Below are 14,880 nucleotides of genomic sequence, written 5' to 3' on the forward strand. Positions count from 1 at the left end.
CTTATGGGTTGGAAAGACTGTTCCTGCCTAAGTTAAAGCCCATATATTTAATTGATTCTGAAGTTCCTTATGATCATTACAAATAAATACTTGTCTTCCTGGTTAGGATGCAATTGTCACTGCACAGAGAGAAAAGATATAATATAAACAGGTCAAATATGACCTTCAGAGTAGAAACGAGGAGGGATCTGGTCCTATTCCAGAAAAGTCATCAGTTTCCTGAGCAACATTAGACGAGTCACATAACTTTATGGGTCTCCTTTTCCTCAGAAGATTAATTCACTGATACTTGTCAGGAGCTATGAAATCTCAGGGGAGCTGTTTTACATTAAAAAGTAAATATGTGTTCAGCCTGCTAGAGAGCCAGCTGGTCATACTCCACAGGAGTTATGCAGCAAAAAGCAGAAATACTTAAGATATCTTGGATCAATAGCGTACCCTCTGTGTTGAAAGATCCTACACTGATTATCAAAATGGGCATAACTATGGGTGAATAAATGTTCCCTGAGGTGAAGACTAGTTATGTATCTATATGTTCTCTGTGGGAGTAGTGCTGTATACATCCAGGCGGTGCTAAATGCACGTAGGGAGGGTGCCGTGGAGGAAGGTGATGGCTGTGTCGGCTCTGGGGTACAGAGGTCCCAGAGCGAGCCATGCTGAGCTGTTAACACCACTAAACGCAGTGCACGGACACACTTGCACGCTCATTCACGGCATCTGCGCTGAGGCTGACTCACGTGGGGCAGTTTGGTTGTTTCTATTGCCACAGCACAATTAATCTGCGGATGGGAAACTCAGGAGTCAACATCGGGGGATTACTGTACTGCAGCAGATCTTCACGCTGAGAACATCTCCCCAGCTGGGACCAGTTAGACCTTCTCAGTAGAGCATGAGAGCTGACCTCTACCCCGTTTGCTCCCGAAACACAGACCCCTGTGGCTCGTGCTAATGGAAAATCTCCATTTGTGTTGTAGGACAGCGCTGGATCTATGCCATCTACAGTGATAATGCATGCACAGTTGACAGAAGATGATAACTTGCACTTCTGTTGCTGCTCGGCTTAAAACCCTGTACAAACATCAGCTTCTATTGCCTCACAGTGCATTGAGAGATTTGTATTATTGAGCTGCTACCAGAGCTGCAGATAAACAGAGAGAAGAGGGCTGAAGTGCCTGTGTGGGACAGCCAGTCACAGAGGCTGGCAGACCTGGCTTTCCCTTTCTCTGGGTATTTTCTACAGCTACTATTACACCCACATACCCACCAGCACATCCAGATGGGGTGCTGAGTTTCAGGAGGTATAAATAGTAGCCCAGACTCCATGTGCAGAGGTGGAGAGCAGTTAATCAAACTCCCCAACGCTCTGCCTTCCAACCTGATGATTTGCAATGTGGAATCCAAACTTACTGTCTAGCTTGTTTGCTCATGCCTCCTGAAAAGAGGAGAAAATGGATCGAAAGCTGCTGGATCGAAGCAGCAAGTCAGTCACTTCATTATTTCTGTGGACAGTGGACTGAAGCTGTTCAGAAGTTAAAACAAAGAGGATTTACGCTCTTGATTTAGAAATTGATGACTCATTCCCATTTTGGCCGTTAGAAGTGGCTGTCATTTCCCCTGCCCCCAAAATGTCCATGCCATAAAAAAATAAAACCCATAAGCTCTTTGCTGTCCTTATCTTGATGCACAAAGAATTCATATGTTCACTGTTGCTATCTGGAGCTTGACTTCCTGTTATTAAGAAGGACATCCTAGTATTTAACAACACGAGATTTTTATTTTTTTCCCCTTCTTCAAGCCACGCAGAATGTCTAATGATTCTGGGGTTTGTTTCCTGCTTGTAATTAAGTAGGTCACAGCTGCAAAGCAAGAGAACAAGAAAATATTCAGATCACACAAAGCCAAGAACTATTAAATCATTTGCAGCTGAAGGATATGGCAGATTTTCCTTTTTTTAAAAGAAGTCTCAAGTCTAAGGAAAACAAATATAGGAACTTTTAAGAGAATGATGAACTTGGAATTTCTGCCCAAGCGCCACAGTAGCTCGGAAAAAAAAGAGTGATCAAAACCCAGCTAATGTTGTTCACAAGTTGAATAGCTTTATGTGGTTGAAATAAACTCACTTCTTCATTGCTTAGGGCCATATATTCTGTCCATGCAATTCTCTTTGAACCACATGCAAGATTGCCCTCCTTTCTTCTGGGCAGTTCCCACCAGGCCCTCCGTGTCAGCCTGAAATGCCATGCTATGCCCTCTCCTGTAGGTCCTACACAACACACACCCTGTGCGACTCCAGATGCAAATCCGTGACAGCATGATCTCTACCCAGACATGAAGCTCCCCCGGGGCTGAAGGTCGTTTGATCTGCACTCGTGGCTCTCGGTGTTATGTTGCCCTGATTTGGCTCCCACTCCATCTCTGTTTCGGACGGCGAGCCGTTCTTGGTCCCCGCACGACTGCCTTCACTCCACAGACGAGTATTGGCAGCGCGCGGTCCATTGCCCTTAATGAGCCATGGACACGTGGGTTGAAGAACAACCTCTGAAGGGCCCTCACAGTAGGGGTAGGAGCTGGCGTTTAGCCTCGTTAGGGACAGGCATCAATTGACAAAGCCATGGCACAACCTTGCAAAGCCAGGAAAAACTTCCTTCGTAGAGCCGAGATGTCGGTCTGTGTGAACCGGGCGCTTCAGGACGAAGTTGCTCCTGACTGACCTCATTTGGGTTATTGCGGGATTCAGGAGGAGCATAAATGACTGCACATTTCCATCGTGGTGCTTTTCCCTAGGCTTTGGTATAAACACTCCTCCGAGCTATTGCTCAGCCAAAAAGAGGGGTCAGAGAGCAAGAATCCCACCGCCCTCACCTTCCCCAGGTACAGTGCCTGGGACCACCCTGTTCCATCATGAAAAGGAGATGAAACAGGGTACTCAGCTCTGACAACATCCCCATTAAGTGACTGCCTTGGTCTAGAGAGCAATGGAGACGTGTCCCAAAGGCGTCGTAGCTGTAACAATAGGGCTCTTATTCTGTGCAGTCAGAGAAACGGTCTTTGGGAAGATTTATATCTGAAGCCCACCAAAATCAACACTGTACAGGGCAGTGGTCCAGTCAGACAAGAATCACTGCCTTGGCAGGGAACACCCTCTATGAATTGGTTTGATTTCAAAATAGGGTGTTTGGTTTTGTCAGAAGAGTGATTAAGATACGGGCAGAATAGCAAGAATGAAAGCGTATTGCTGCTTCTATAAAAATGTGATCGGGAGAGACATAAATCTCAGCAATTATAAATTGGTGATGACCTCATGTTTACTCAAGCTCTGATTGGGAAACTGTCATGGGAAAGAAAAGCCCACGTAGATGGTATTCTGGGCTCTGTCCCCGTCTGACCGGACGTGGTCAGTTCATTCCAGGATAAGAGAATGTGGACCGTTTCATGCTGGTATTTCTTGGCTTCGCCAGCTAGGAACTGGGAGGGAGAGATGGTCTGTGCCCCTCCATGGGCAATGGTTACGAAACACAAACAACGGAGGGTTTCTCGGAGGCCGGTGCCCAAGGAATTTGAAGCCAGCCATGCAGTCTCTCCTCGCAAAGCACTCACCTCACAGGAGAGGGGCTGGGTGCAAGAGCATGGTGGTACATATCCTGGGCTGCAGAAGATGCCTGATCCATCTTCAAGTGATTCAGGGTATCTGGATTTGTGGGTTTCCACCTGAAATTTCTCTAAAAGGTGCTGACTTTCAGAAGTGTTTTGCTCACTTCCCTCCAAAATGGGGTTCTTTCCTCTTGAGCCCCTTAAATAGAGGACTCCTGGGGAAGGGAAGGTGCTGACTTCAGAAAAAACACCAGTGCTGGGCTCTGTAAGGGATAAGCAGAGACCTCACAGCATCTCTTGGCCTTTGCAGGAAAGCATTTGTGCTGCCTACACCCTTGTCCTGAATCTTTCAGCAATTTCCCTTCCAGTCTAGGGCGGATAACGGCATCTGTGGATTAGTATAAAACAAAGCTCAGCAATGTAAAGGTTTCAAAAAGCTGCTGCAACCCAGAGTCTGGCCAGCACGGCAGAGTCTGCTGTCACTGATCGTAATGAAAAGGGACTAGATCATCCGCTGGCATCAGTCTGCTTATCTTTCCCCTGACACCATCCTCCAGAAGCTGGAGGTTGGTCCCAAGGCCACTTTAACTGCTCTCCGGTGACTGATTGGATGCATTGGAATGCACTAACATAACTGTGCTTTTAAAAATCAACGTCCTCTGGTTTTATGACTCTTCTTGGCCAGGTTCCCACTTGCTGTAACTGAAGCGAACCCTTTTTCATCTGCAGGAAACTGCCACTATTGGTGCATTTGAAAGTTTACAGGAGGATACATGATGGCTGCGTTACAGCAAAATCCAGGATGGAAAAAGGAAGCTTTCCAACATTTCAGACTGGAAATTATGAAAATTAAGAAAGCCTCCTCCCAGTCCCTGGTGTGGTTTGCAAGCAAGGGTTGGGTGGAGAGATGCTGGAGAGGGAGGAAGGGCAAGTGGATGTGCACTTCCAGCTAACGGGAGCCCTGAAGTTTGATCCTGCTTCAAACACACCCAGATTTGCACCGTGTTGGCAGTTCACCTTGGCTTTTACCCTGAAAGTATCCTGGCTGCCAAGTGGGAATGACAGCACTGGCTGGCTTCTTGCAGAGGTCTGGGGAGGATCAATGTCTGCAGAGTCTTTGTAGTATGTAAACCCCAATGTATTACAAGGAATAATTTTGAATTGTGACCTAGGATTGCCAAGCTTCCCTCTTGCAGTAGCCCATCCATCATATTAGCCTTGACAGATTTCCGTGGATGGTATTTTCAAAAATTGGGAACTCCAGGCTCTGCCCTCAGGCAACAGTAACAGCTTTGAGCTCAGCTCTGAGGAAAGGAGAGCCCATGAAACATTTGCAACTTTCTTTTCTTGGGTTTCTGTGAAAATCTGGACCTTTAATGAGGACAAATTACCTGTGGGGTTTTAACCTTGCTCCGCCTCCTCCCCACTGTCTGCTGATGCATTAAGATTGAGTAAGGGAAGACTGAAAGACAGAAAGTCACTTGTTGCCATCCTCATTCAGCTTCCTAAGATGCTCCAAATCATCATGGATAATATTACAACCCATGCAGGACAAGCCTTGTGGTTAGAGACATACTGTGGCTACTGAATGTAAAGCAAAAGGATTAATAAAAGCAAGATGTTGGAGAGCTTTTTTGGAGTGCTATGGAGAAGGAAAAGAACATTGGCATTCTCCTCTTTGAAAAGTGGTAATTTCTCATGGATCACACTGATCAGGGGAGCACACTGATCCTGTGCTCTTCCCCTGAGCATCTCACAGTGCTGTTACCCAGCCAGATCTCAGCATCTCTTTCAGACGCAGCAAATACAGGCGTTTATGCAGAGAAACTGATATGAGATACATATTGCTTTGACTGTCAGATTATATCTGTCCTGCAATGAAAGAGAGGCATTTGGAGAGGGTGCAAATATAGGATCCAGTCCATCTCTTATCTCCCCAGCATCCCTGTACTCAGGTAAGGTATCTGGCATTTTATCAAGCCATTGGTCATAAAGCTACACTATACATTTTCAATGATCTACTTCTGGTGCCCTTAACTCCAGCCTGCAAGCACGTAAACATGGAAGACTAACCCAGAAGATGGCCATGGGGCTGTCCTTCAGAGCAGGTTCAGACATTCCCTCAGGCTGTCTGAACATACGTGTCTCCAAAAGAAACAGCGAGCACCATGAGCTCCCCAAAACAGACTCAAATACAGAAGCTTCTAAAATGGAACGACTGCTTTCTGCAAACATGGTCTCAAGGGCATGGAGAGGGGACTGGAGCCCAGGACCCTGCTGCTCGGCACCTGCCCTACTGCTGGTGGCCATCCATATGGTGGACAAGAGCACGTATTGCTACCCTTGTGACACAAATTTTAGTTTTGCTTGGACTTAGGTGATGATCTAGTGATCCACAGCAATAAAGAAGCAGAGCCTTCTGCCCAGCTCTGACTCCAAAGACAACAAAGTCTTGATGTTACGCTACAGTTTTCCAGTCTGATCTAGAGGAGCAGGGCTATGAGGGCAGGGCCACCAGCAGGATGGCACCATTGACACCTTTCAGTAAAGCAAATGGTAGCCACCTAGTTTGCTGCAAAATCAATAAACTGTATTGCAAGAGGCAGACTTTTTGTTTGCATGCAGGCTTGCACTGGACTTGCAAGCCTTGACTAAAGGAGCAACTACACAGAGCCAACCCTCTCTCATCTGATCGTCCACACAGGAAAAGCTGTGAGAAGCATACAGTAGTTCGAACATGAATAAGCTGGGTTGCTTTCCTGGCTGTTAAATAGATTTATAACTTCTCCAAAGTGGGGTGCACCCCATCTGTTTTGCAGCACACGTGCCCCCTTAAAGCTCCCCTCCGAGGACAGGCAATTCCTCCCACAAGTCCCACAACTATCGGAGGTGGCAGTGCAGGGCTTCCCAGGACAAACCCTAGGCTAATAAACCAAAGATTCACAGGGCCATGTGCAGAGCCAGTGAACATGCAGTTGTGGGGTCAGACCTCTGTTGTGGGGACGTTCACATCTGAGCTGGGCTAGCCTGGATGCCCCATCTGGATCTGGTCTCCAGGAGTAAGCATGCAGAGCAGACATGGCAGTCTGTGTTTATCTCCTCTAACTGGAAAGGCTTTTGTTCCCTCTACAGTTAATGGAAGATGGGTGTCAACACAGAGGGCAATTCATCCCATCCTAAATTGTCTTTGAAGATATTAGGATGAGTTGTCACCAGAAGACACACATTACTCTCTCTTCTTTGACTACTGAAGAGGCCTAAATAGGTAGTAAAAATTATTACAGTTGCATGACTAACTTGTAAATGTAGGCTGGCTGAAGGTACAAGGGGAAGGCAGCTGACATGGGAGATACACACTGACAAAAACATAAACCCCTACCTTTAATCTCGCTTAGATGAGTTTCTCCAAAACACATCTCATCCCATCACTCATCTGTTGGGAGTTGGCAGGGTGGAAACTCCCTGTGGCAGAAACTTTTGAGTTAAGGCTGATTTGGTTCACCCTTGCAGTGATTTCTATTCTGAACTAAAATGGTAAGAGTAAAGTGGTACTTGTTCTGCACGTAGATCTCCAAAGGGCAGATGCTTAGTGCATCAACATTAATTGCAGGTTTTTGGTCCTTAGCTATTGTTTCACATAGAGTTTACCTAATCTATGATGATGCAAAACCTGGAGAGAAAATAGATATCCATGGTTCACCCCATCAGGACTTGGTGGTTTTTATAGAGGGAGTGCTGGAAACTAAAATGAATTTCAACCTCAGTTAAGAAACTTGCTCACTTATTTCAAAGCTTGCACAACCCTAATTACACCTTCTAAATATACTCCAGAAGTACAGCTGGATTGTAGAGTGTGAGCGGGTGACTAAATGGCATCATTTGCAGCCCATTATCTTTTCAAAAGCTTTTCATGTGGTATCTTTGGGAAGTGGAGACTAATTGCGCTTCTTGCCTGTGCAATTTGGAAAGTTTGATACTTTGGTCCCAACAAGAAAAAATTAAAGCATAAGAATCACTCGTATCCATCTGCTGGTAGAATGAAAAGTCACCGTTTCTTTGAAGCCATTAGAAGCGAATGAGACAATGAGGATAATGTATACTTCACCAGGAAATAAGCTAAGCTCAGACAGAAAGTTTGACCAGAATTTTGGAAGCGTGACTGAAATCTAAATCCAACTTTCTGAACTTCTTGAATCAGCAAAACAGAAACTGTGTGACTACCTACAGAACAGATTGCTGTTTGGTCAGAACAGCCTCTTTCACAATTTCTATCAGGCTGGTTACAGGGGCTCTGGTGCTTGTGAGCTTCACTAAAGTCACTGCTGGTGTTTAACCAGACTTGTGTTGGTGCCTGGTCTGGACCAAAGATGTCTCAAGAGTGAAAAAGGAAAAGCTCTATGAAGGCTAAGTTTGCTGCTCATCCAATGCTTTGTTTTGGTTTTTTTTTTCCATACACTTACAGCATCCTGATCTAAATGGATGAAAAGATTGAACAAGAAGTTAAGAACTGGTAAAAGGCACGTATTGTACTTCGCACTTGAAAACGCTGTTAGTTCAGTAAATTGGTGAAGCAACATTTAAGCAGTCCCTTCTATGGATCATGAACTGACAAAGTCTAGAGGCTTTCTATGCCTGGACTTTAAAACCCAGCTGAAGGCATGTCTAAGCCCTTCCAGGGATGAGTCCTGGCTAGAAGCTGAGCTAGGTCTTCGGGTTGGGGAAGGTTGGAAGATATTATTTCAAATACACAAGCTACCACTTTGCATTATCTATCACTGGCCAAACTTGCATGAAACACAGTCTCTGTATGGAAAAGCCCTTCCAGGAAGCTCCCCGTAGGGGTGGTAAGTTACTGCCTTTTGGGCTGTAGGGCACTACCTCGAAGCAAACTACTCCGGTGCTAAACCATGATAACTCCTGAGCTTTGGGTTGCTGGTGGGGGCAGGATCCGGCCATGGTACTACCTACCTAAGAAAGCCCTTTGAGCAGGCTTATTAGCTGGAAGACCAAAAGGGTCCATGGACTACAGGAGCCTTTCCACCCCCTCCAAAGCTTTATAACTGGATTCACATGATCCCCCCTCCCCCCCGCTTCCCTTCACCCGAATCCAAAACATTTGGCTCATTTCTGGCTCCCAGCCTCTGTCCCCTGGCTTGCCCTTGCTCTATCCCCTGACCTACCCTTGTTGTCCCAGGGTCGGGCCAATGTGAAGGCAACAAATGCCAAACTGTAATGAAAAACCTTTTCATTTTCAGATCAAAATATGAATCTGAAGCACTGGAAATTTCACAGCAGAGCCTCTGCTCGTGAGGTCTCCAGGCCCTGAGAGCTTCCAATAATTCAATTAAGCTCCAACCATTTGAAAGCCAATTTGAGCAGTATCCCGGCTCCGAAGTCTGCAGAGTTCACCAGTCACTATCTGTTATCCTCTGCCGTGCTCTCACCTCTTGCACTGTTAACCTGCATGCATTTTGGGGGGATAAAGTCTGGCACAGCTCCTGATCCATTTCACAGGAAAGTCTGTTTTGATTTGTTACACCTTTTAGAAGTGTCACAAATTATTACAACTTCCAGACACCCGAGAGGGTGGGCCAAGCATTTATCTGTCTAGGTAGAGTTCAAATTAAACCAATTCATCCCAAATACTTGTGAACAGGTCAGAAAAGGTAAAGCTTAGATGAAGCAGATAAAATTGATGTTTCGGCAGTCACAACTGGTTATATCAGAGCATTATACAGGTGACAGTTTTGCTACTTAAGCTTATCCTCTTATTAATTCTTTTTTTTGGACACAATTATTCGTCTATAGGGCTGGTGAATAATTCATTTCAAATAAAGTGTGTTGCAAAATGCTGCTTTTTTTTCCCAGCGCTCTAAGTTTGTATATTGGTTTCATCACCTTGCTACTTGAGTGACTTCCAGAAAAAAGCTAAGACAACAGGAGTTCCTTGCTTCAAGGTCTCCCTTCTCTCTTGGGCAACTGCTGCACTCAAACATCTACTGTCCTTTTGTTATACACAGTATCTGAGTAACTCTGCTGTCACCTTGGCAGCCTATCAGATTGGTAGTGATGCTGTCAAGGTAAGAGACCCATCCAAAAAAATATCACCAAAGGTGCTAGGCAAAGGTCTGCAGGACCTGCATGCCAGTGTAAGAGTTTGCAAGTAAATAGCATGAACTGGAAAGATCAACTTCCCTTGAAGCACTCGCTTAGTCGTGGTGTCAGAGCGAATGCTTGCAGCATCACTCACAGAGGCTCACATGAGACGGTTTAACAAATGAGGACCGCTCTGCCGTGAATGCCGCAAGATCTGCCTTGTTCCACGCCGTTAGACCCTGCAGAACAGCCCTTGGTGTAAGAGGTTTCCAACCACTTTGCTCTTGAATCCATGCTGGAAAAATGATTAATAACAAGCCAAATGCTGAATTATGCTTTGTCTAGTAGAAAAAGAAAATCGATAACTCAGGGTAGTAAAAGCGCTGGTAGATTTGTATAGCAGCAAGACATACCCGAACTCCTTTGCCGGGTTTGCTCGAAGGCAATCTCCTCTCTTGCCAAAAGCAAAGGTCGCCATGAGCTGCAGAATAGCGTGGGAAAACCTGCCTCAGACTTGGCCTGCAGAGCAGAAAGACTGATTTTTTTTTCAGCCCTGGGTTCTCTCTTCTCAAGAGAAATTTATTTATAGGAGGAATGACGTTTCCTGCCGCATTCTTAACGTGCTTGCAGCTTGGGATAAGAACATGGGAGCTTTGTCTTCTGCCATCTGTTTTCTATGGCAATAAATATCCATTTACGGATTTATCTCTGCCTGGTGTGTTTTAAAGTCATGATATGAATGAGTGTTCATGGATATCCATTCAGAGAGGAAGTGTCATAGGTAAATACCAGTCCCAGGTCTGTGCCCGTGTAGGTTTACACTTGTGTAATGGACAGTGGAGTTCTGGCTTGGGGCTCTGGCTGCATTTTTAATCTTAGCTTATCTTCTTTGGAGGCAAAAGAAATAAAAAAGCAATCTGGACTAAAATCCTGTTGAGCTGCAAACATCCACTGACACAACTGGGCACAGGGCCTTTAATTTACCATAGCTGAGAGCTGGGACCTAAAGCTGGGGCACAAACTGCAAGACCTAATTTAAAATGGCTTTTCCAGCCATATCTCTCCCAGCTTGATTTGTTTCTTACAGCACTTCATTTAGTCTGGAGATGGCCTTCCTTTTTACACAGCATCTGTAGTACAATCCTTTGAGCCTTGAAGGCAGAAGAGAGGCCAGACTTGTTCTTTTTTAATACAGGAAAGCTGCATGTTTTTTCTAGGCTTTCTAACTCAAAAAAACAATGCCTTGTGTTTGTGGTGAGAAACATTCCCGTGGCTGGAAAATAGCCAGTGAGGTCTTGAGAGAAGGAGCAAGTATGTGTTCCTCTTTACCAGAGCCTTACAACAGCAGAAAGAGATCTCTGAATGGTGCTGGGCATTTGTTAGACATTAGCAGGACTCTATTCATCTTCCTCTCACACACATCCGCAGCACATGGATATAATAAAGATAGCTCGCAGGCATAAACCGTCTCACATTAATAATGCAAAGGGAGAAAGGACTACATATTTAACGTGCATGTTTACTGGTGGGGAAAGGAGACCCAGAGAAGGAAGATCTGGTGGGGAGGACTCTGTGCGGAGAAATACTGTGTTAGGGATGGGATTCATGTCTCCTGGTTTGAGGGGGTCCTCTTCTGACCAAGGTGTCCCTGTATATGCTGGCTAAAGGAGAGCTGGCTGGGGTTTAAAGAGTTATTAATTCAGCCAAACATGGGTGGTCAAGGGACCACCTCTGCAACCCCCGCAGAGTATTTTGACTGTCTGCAGTGGTCCCAAAGGTAGCCCGAGGTGCTGGCCAGGATGGACATCACTCATAGACATCAGCATTGACTTAGATGAACCCAGCTCATGTCTCAGTCCTGACACTGGCTGCTGGTGTACCCCATGGCACGAAACTTAATTCTGCCTCATCTGACATGTTTGGTGGTCTCTGGGCCATACTTACTAATATTTAGCACTGCCCTTTTTTATTTGGACTTGTAAAAACCTTCACAAAGCCATCTCTTCTGTCTGATGCATGCCACACATTGTACACATCTCTCACATCTCAGGCTTTACATGTGAAACTTGCTCACTCGGGACCATATTCGGGCTCTTTCACTGCTGCAGTGGGATTTTGTGGACTCTAAGCTTAGAAACACAGCTTCTGTGTGGCTTCAGGACCCCAAGTGCAGGGTATCTGCCCTGCCACCTCTAGGTGATGGGGGACTCCAGGGAGAGAGAACATGATGTGTGCTTCAGTCAGGTTGAACACAACCTCATGGGCCAGCTCTGTGATGAGGCGGAGAGAATAAGGCAAGGACAGAGATTTAGGACAAAAAAGAGCTGGTTGCAAAAACCATCCTACCAAATCCTCTGGCAACCTTTACAGCAAGGCTCCAGCATTTGCCTGACAAGAAGCCTAAACCACACCAACCTTAGGTCAAGAAGTGGGAAGGAGAGAAATAAACTGTGAGTGAAAATAAAACAACACACTCCCCCCGACAGCGGCCAGTCACTTGGCCTGTGTGTGGAGCTGTTAAGTGTATACACACTGCCAAGTCCCCTGCAGCGCTGGTCGTCCTTATGCATCCGTTCTTGCCTCCTATATATATACCGAGCTTCTCTGACACCTTCTTCTGCAGGTATTTCCATGCTCTCCCTTGCTCCCCACCATGGGGTTACCTCCTGGAAATGCCCTGTGAGAGCATTGCTGTTTTTTACACCTCTCCACCGCACGGACTAATGCACACAGCAAAGCAAAGTCTCGGGCAGCTGTTGCTCAGGTAGGTCAGTACGGATAGCGTGTTTCCAAAGGGGATGCGTGCGTGCACGGAGGAGAGCGGTCTCCCATTTTCCGCACTGCTACGTGACTTGTCTCTGGGCTCATCGGTCTCAGGTATGGTCTGTGTGAAAGCATGAGCCCTTCCAGATAGGGACAGACCTGCCGTGGCCAGCAGCAGTGGAGGATGGTGGCCCCGTGGCGGCTAAGAGCTTGCTTTGGCTGAAAAATCACCTGCCACCTTGCGGGAATTTGCCTTCGAAGGAGAGACCGGTCTCTCTGCCTCCCCACGCTTGCAAGAGAAGCTGCAAAGCCACCAGACGCCGACCCACCTCCTGTGATGTGGGTCAGGAACACCAGTGCCTCTCCGGAGCAGGGGCAACCCTCTCCGATGTTACAGCAGTGCCGGGCACTGTACAGGGGACACAAATAAAACCTGTCCCCAAGGCAGGTTAAGGCTGCGGGCAGGACTGCCTGCCCTGGGCCCCTCTCAGAACCGGCATCTTGAACCGCAAAGCCCAAATTTACCAGGAGGGACATTTCTGAACGCGCTCCAAAGCGACAAGCAACAATCAAACAATAGTAGACCAAAGCTGTGTGAATAATTGATTATCTTTGGTTTGCTTGACGGACTGGAAAGGCAAAGAAAATATGTTTCAGGTTGACACAAATTTATTCTGCTTCTCCTTCTGCCAAATGGAGATGGAAGAAAAACAACAAAAAAAAGGCTTTGTGTTTAACTGAAATAGTTTTTGATCTGCATTTAGTTTTTGATATTTTTTTATATCCCTTAAAAAAAATGAAGGCATTCATCCAAATGAAATTACACTCTGTTTGAAAGAAAACTTGGAAAAAAAAATATGGTTTGAAATGTCCAAAACCAGATTTTTTTTTTGAGTGACACATGCAACAGACTCGAAGTAAACTCACAGGTGGCTTCAGCTGCCGCAAAACTGCTTTTCAGCAAAACAGATGCCTCGAGCAAAGGTTTCCCTCAGTCCTGTGTGGAGCAACTCTGAGCCGCTCTGGGCTTGCAGAGCTTCTACACGTGCCACCAGCCATGGACCAGTGGGTGCAGCACCCTTTGCCCGCTCCTGGGGCACCTTGCCCAAACTCCCCGCGGCCGGGGGTGTGCAGACCGTGCCCATTGCCTTGAGCCGAGCGCCGTTTCGGGGGATATCAGCAGTGGCAAGCCGAGGGGGTGTGCAAGGTGTCCCCGTCCCCTCGGGGGCCGTGCACTCCGCAGACGCGCATCCCTCCCTGAGCTGAGACCCCGTGTCCCAGCCACTGCCTCTCTGTCAGTCCTTCAAAGTGACGGGACCCCCCTCAGTCCCCTGGGCGCTGCCGCTAAGGCGACACGCTTTCAGGAAATTAATGACATAATTACAGCTTCCCCGGGCCCCCCTGCTACGCCTGCAGCAGCAAGAAAGCAACAGCGTCGCTTTGGCTAGCCAGGGGCCCCGCAGTGTCACGTTGGCTGGCACCGACCAGAGCAACACGTCGTGCACTGTATAGCCCGTATCGCACTGTGCAACCACTGCTCGCTATACATCTCAGCTGGGACCGACACTAACGGGCGTCTGCATCTATGTTCACTTATACAGAGCCCTTCCACATCACCCTGGGCTTTCTGCTGGTATTCATTATTTGACTTTATTATTTACTCCCCACTGCTACAGGTCAGTGCTGCCGTATGCCACCACACTGTCTCAACGAGTATTGATTATTAGCAACAATCCTTTTCAGAAATGATTACCTCCGAGTATTATCGCAGAGCCTTTAACTAGTTTTAATTGCTGCATGTTATCTTATTGTTCCTGCTGGAACCAATTTCTACCCTGTGTTATCACACAGCCTCTGACTAGTATTAATTCCCATTCATCACCATACAGGTTCCACCAATAGTAATTTCTACGCACCATGGCATACACCAATAGTAATTTTTACACACAGTGACATAACCCCTATTAGCTCTGACTACTAATGGGGGAGACAACTACTATCAAAGGGTACCCTCCTCATCCTCTGGGCATGCATTCAGGACAAAGAAATCATGGCTTACCCTTTCCACACTGCGTCTCCTCAGTGATCCATATGGTATTTTGAATAAAAGTCTTCGGGTCCTACCCGGAGTCACAGCTGTCTGTACTACCATAGTGCAGAGCTAACTCGTGTGTGTGCGTGTGTGTGTGAGAGAGAGTTCACAGCACACACGGGCTTCCTTTGAAACAACTTACAGTCTCATCTAGATTTCCCAACTATCAAATAGCTGAGTGGGTTTTCACATCAGACCATATGAGTCAAGATGTGGCTTGTTTGAAAGAAGGAGGGGGGAAAAGGGGAAAAAAAAAAAAAAAAAAAGGAAAACCCAAGCCTTGTAACCTTAACAACATGCTTCAAGCAGCGTATCTTTAGCTTCCTTCTGTTTCTCGG

At 46.4% G+C, this 14,880-nt stretch overlaps 1 protein-coding gene across 5 annotated transcripts in view; it reads right to left on the reverse strand.

The window, feature by feature from the left end:
• FRMD4A (FERM domain containing 4A) overlaps positions 1–14,880 on the reverse strand; it is a 383,693-nt gene that overhangs the window by 196,695 nt on the left and 172,118 nt on the right. For 2 of the 5 annotated variants that reach the window (XM_069801646.1, XM_069801648.1), the window contains exon 1: positions 14,510–14,855. The exons of the other annotated variants lie outside the window; for them this stretch is intronic. In XM_069801646.1, the coding sequence (XP_069657747.1) occupies positions 14,510–14,602 (93 nt within the window). In that variant the 5' untranslated portion in view covers positions 14,603–14,855. Of the gene's footprint in view, positions 1–14,509; positions 14,856–14,880 lie in introns of those variants that run through there. 5 annotated transcript variants of the gene reach the window in all.

The sequence above is a fragment of the Haliaeetus albicilla genome, chromosome 14, assembly GCF_947461875.1.
Source record: "Haliaeetus albicilla chromosome 14, bHalAlb1.1, whole genome shotgun sequence".
Classification (NCBI taxonomy): Eukaryota; Metazoa; Chordata; class Aves; order Accipitriformes; family Accipitridae; genus Haliaeetus; species Haliaeetus albicilla.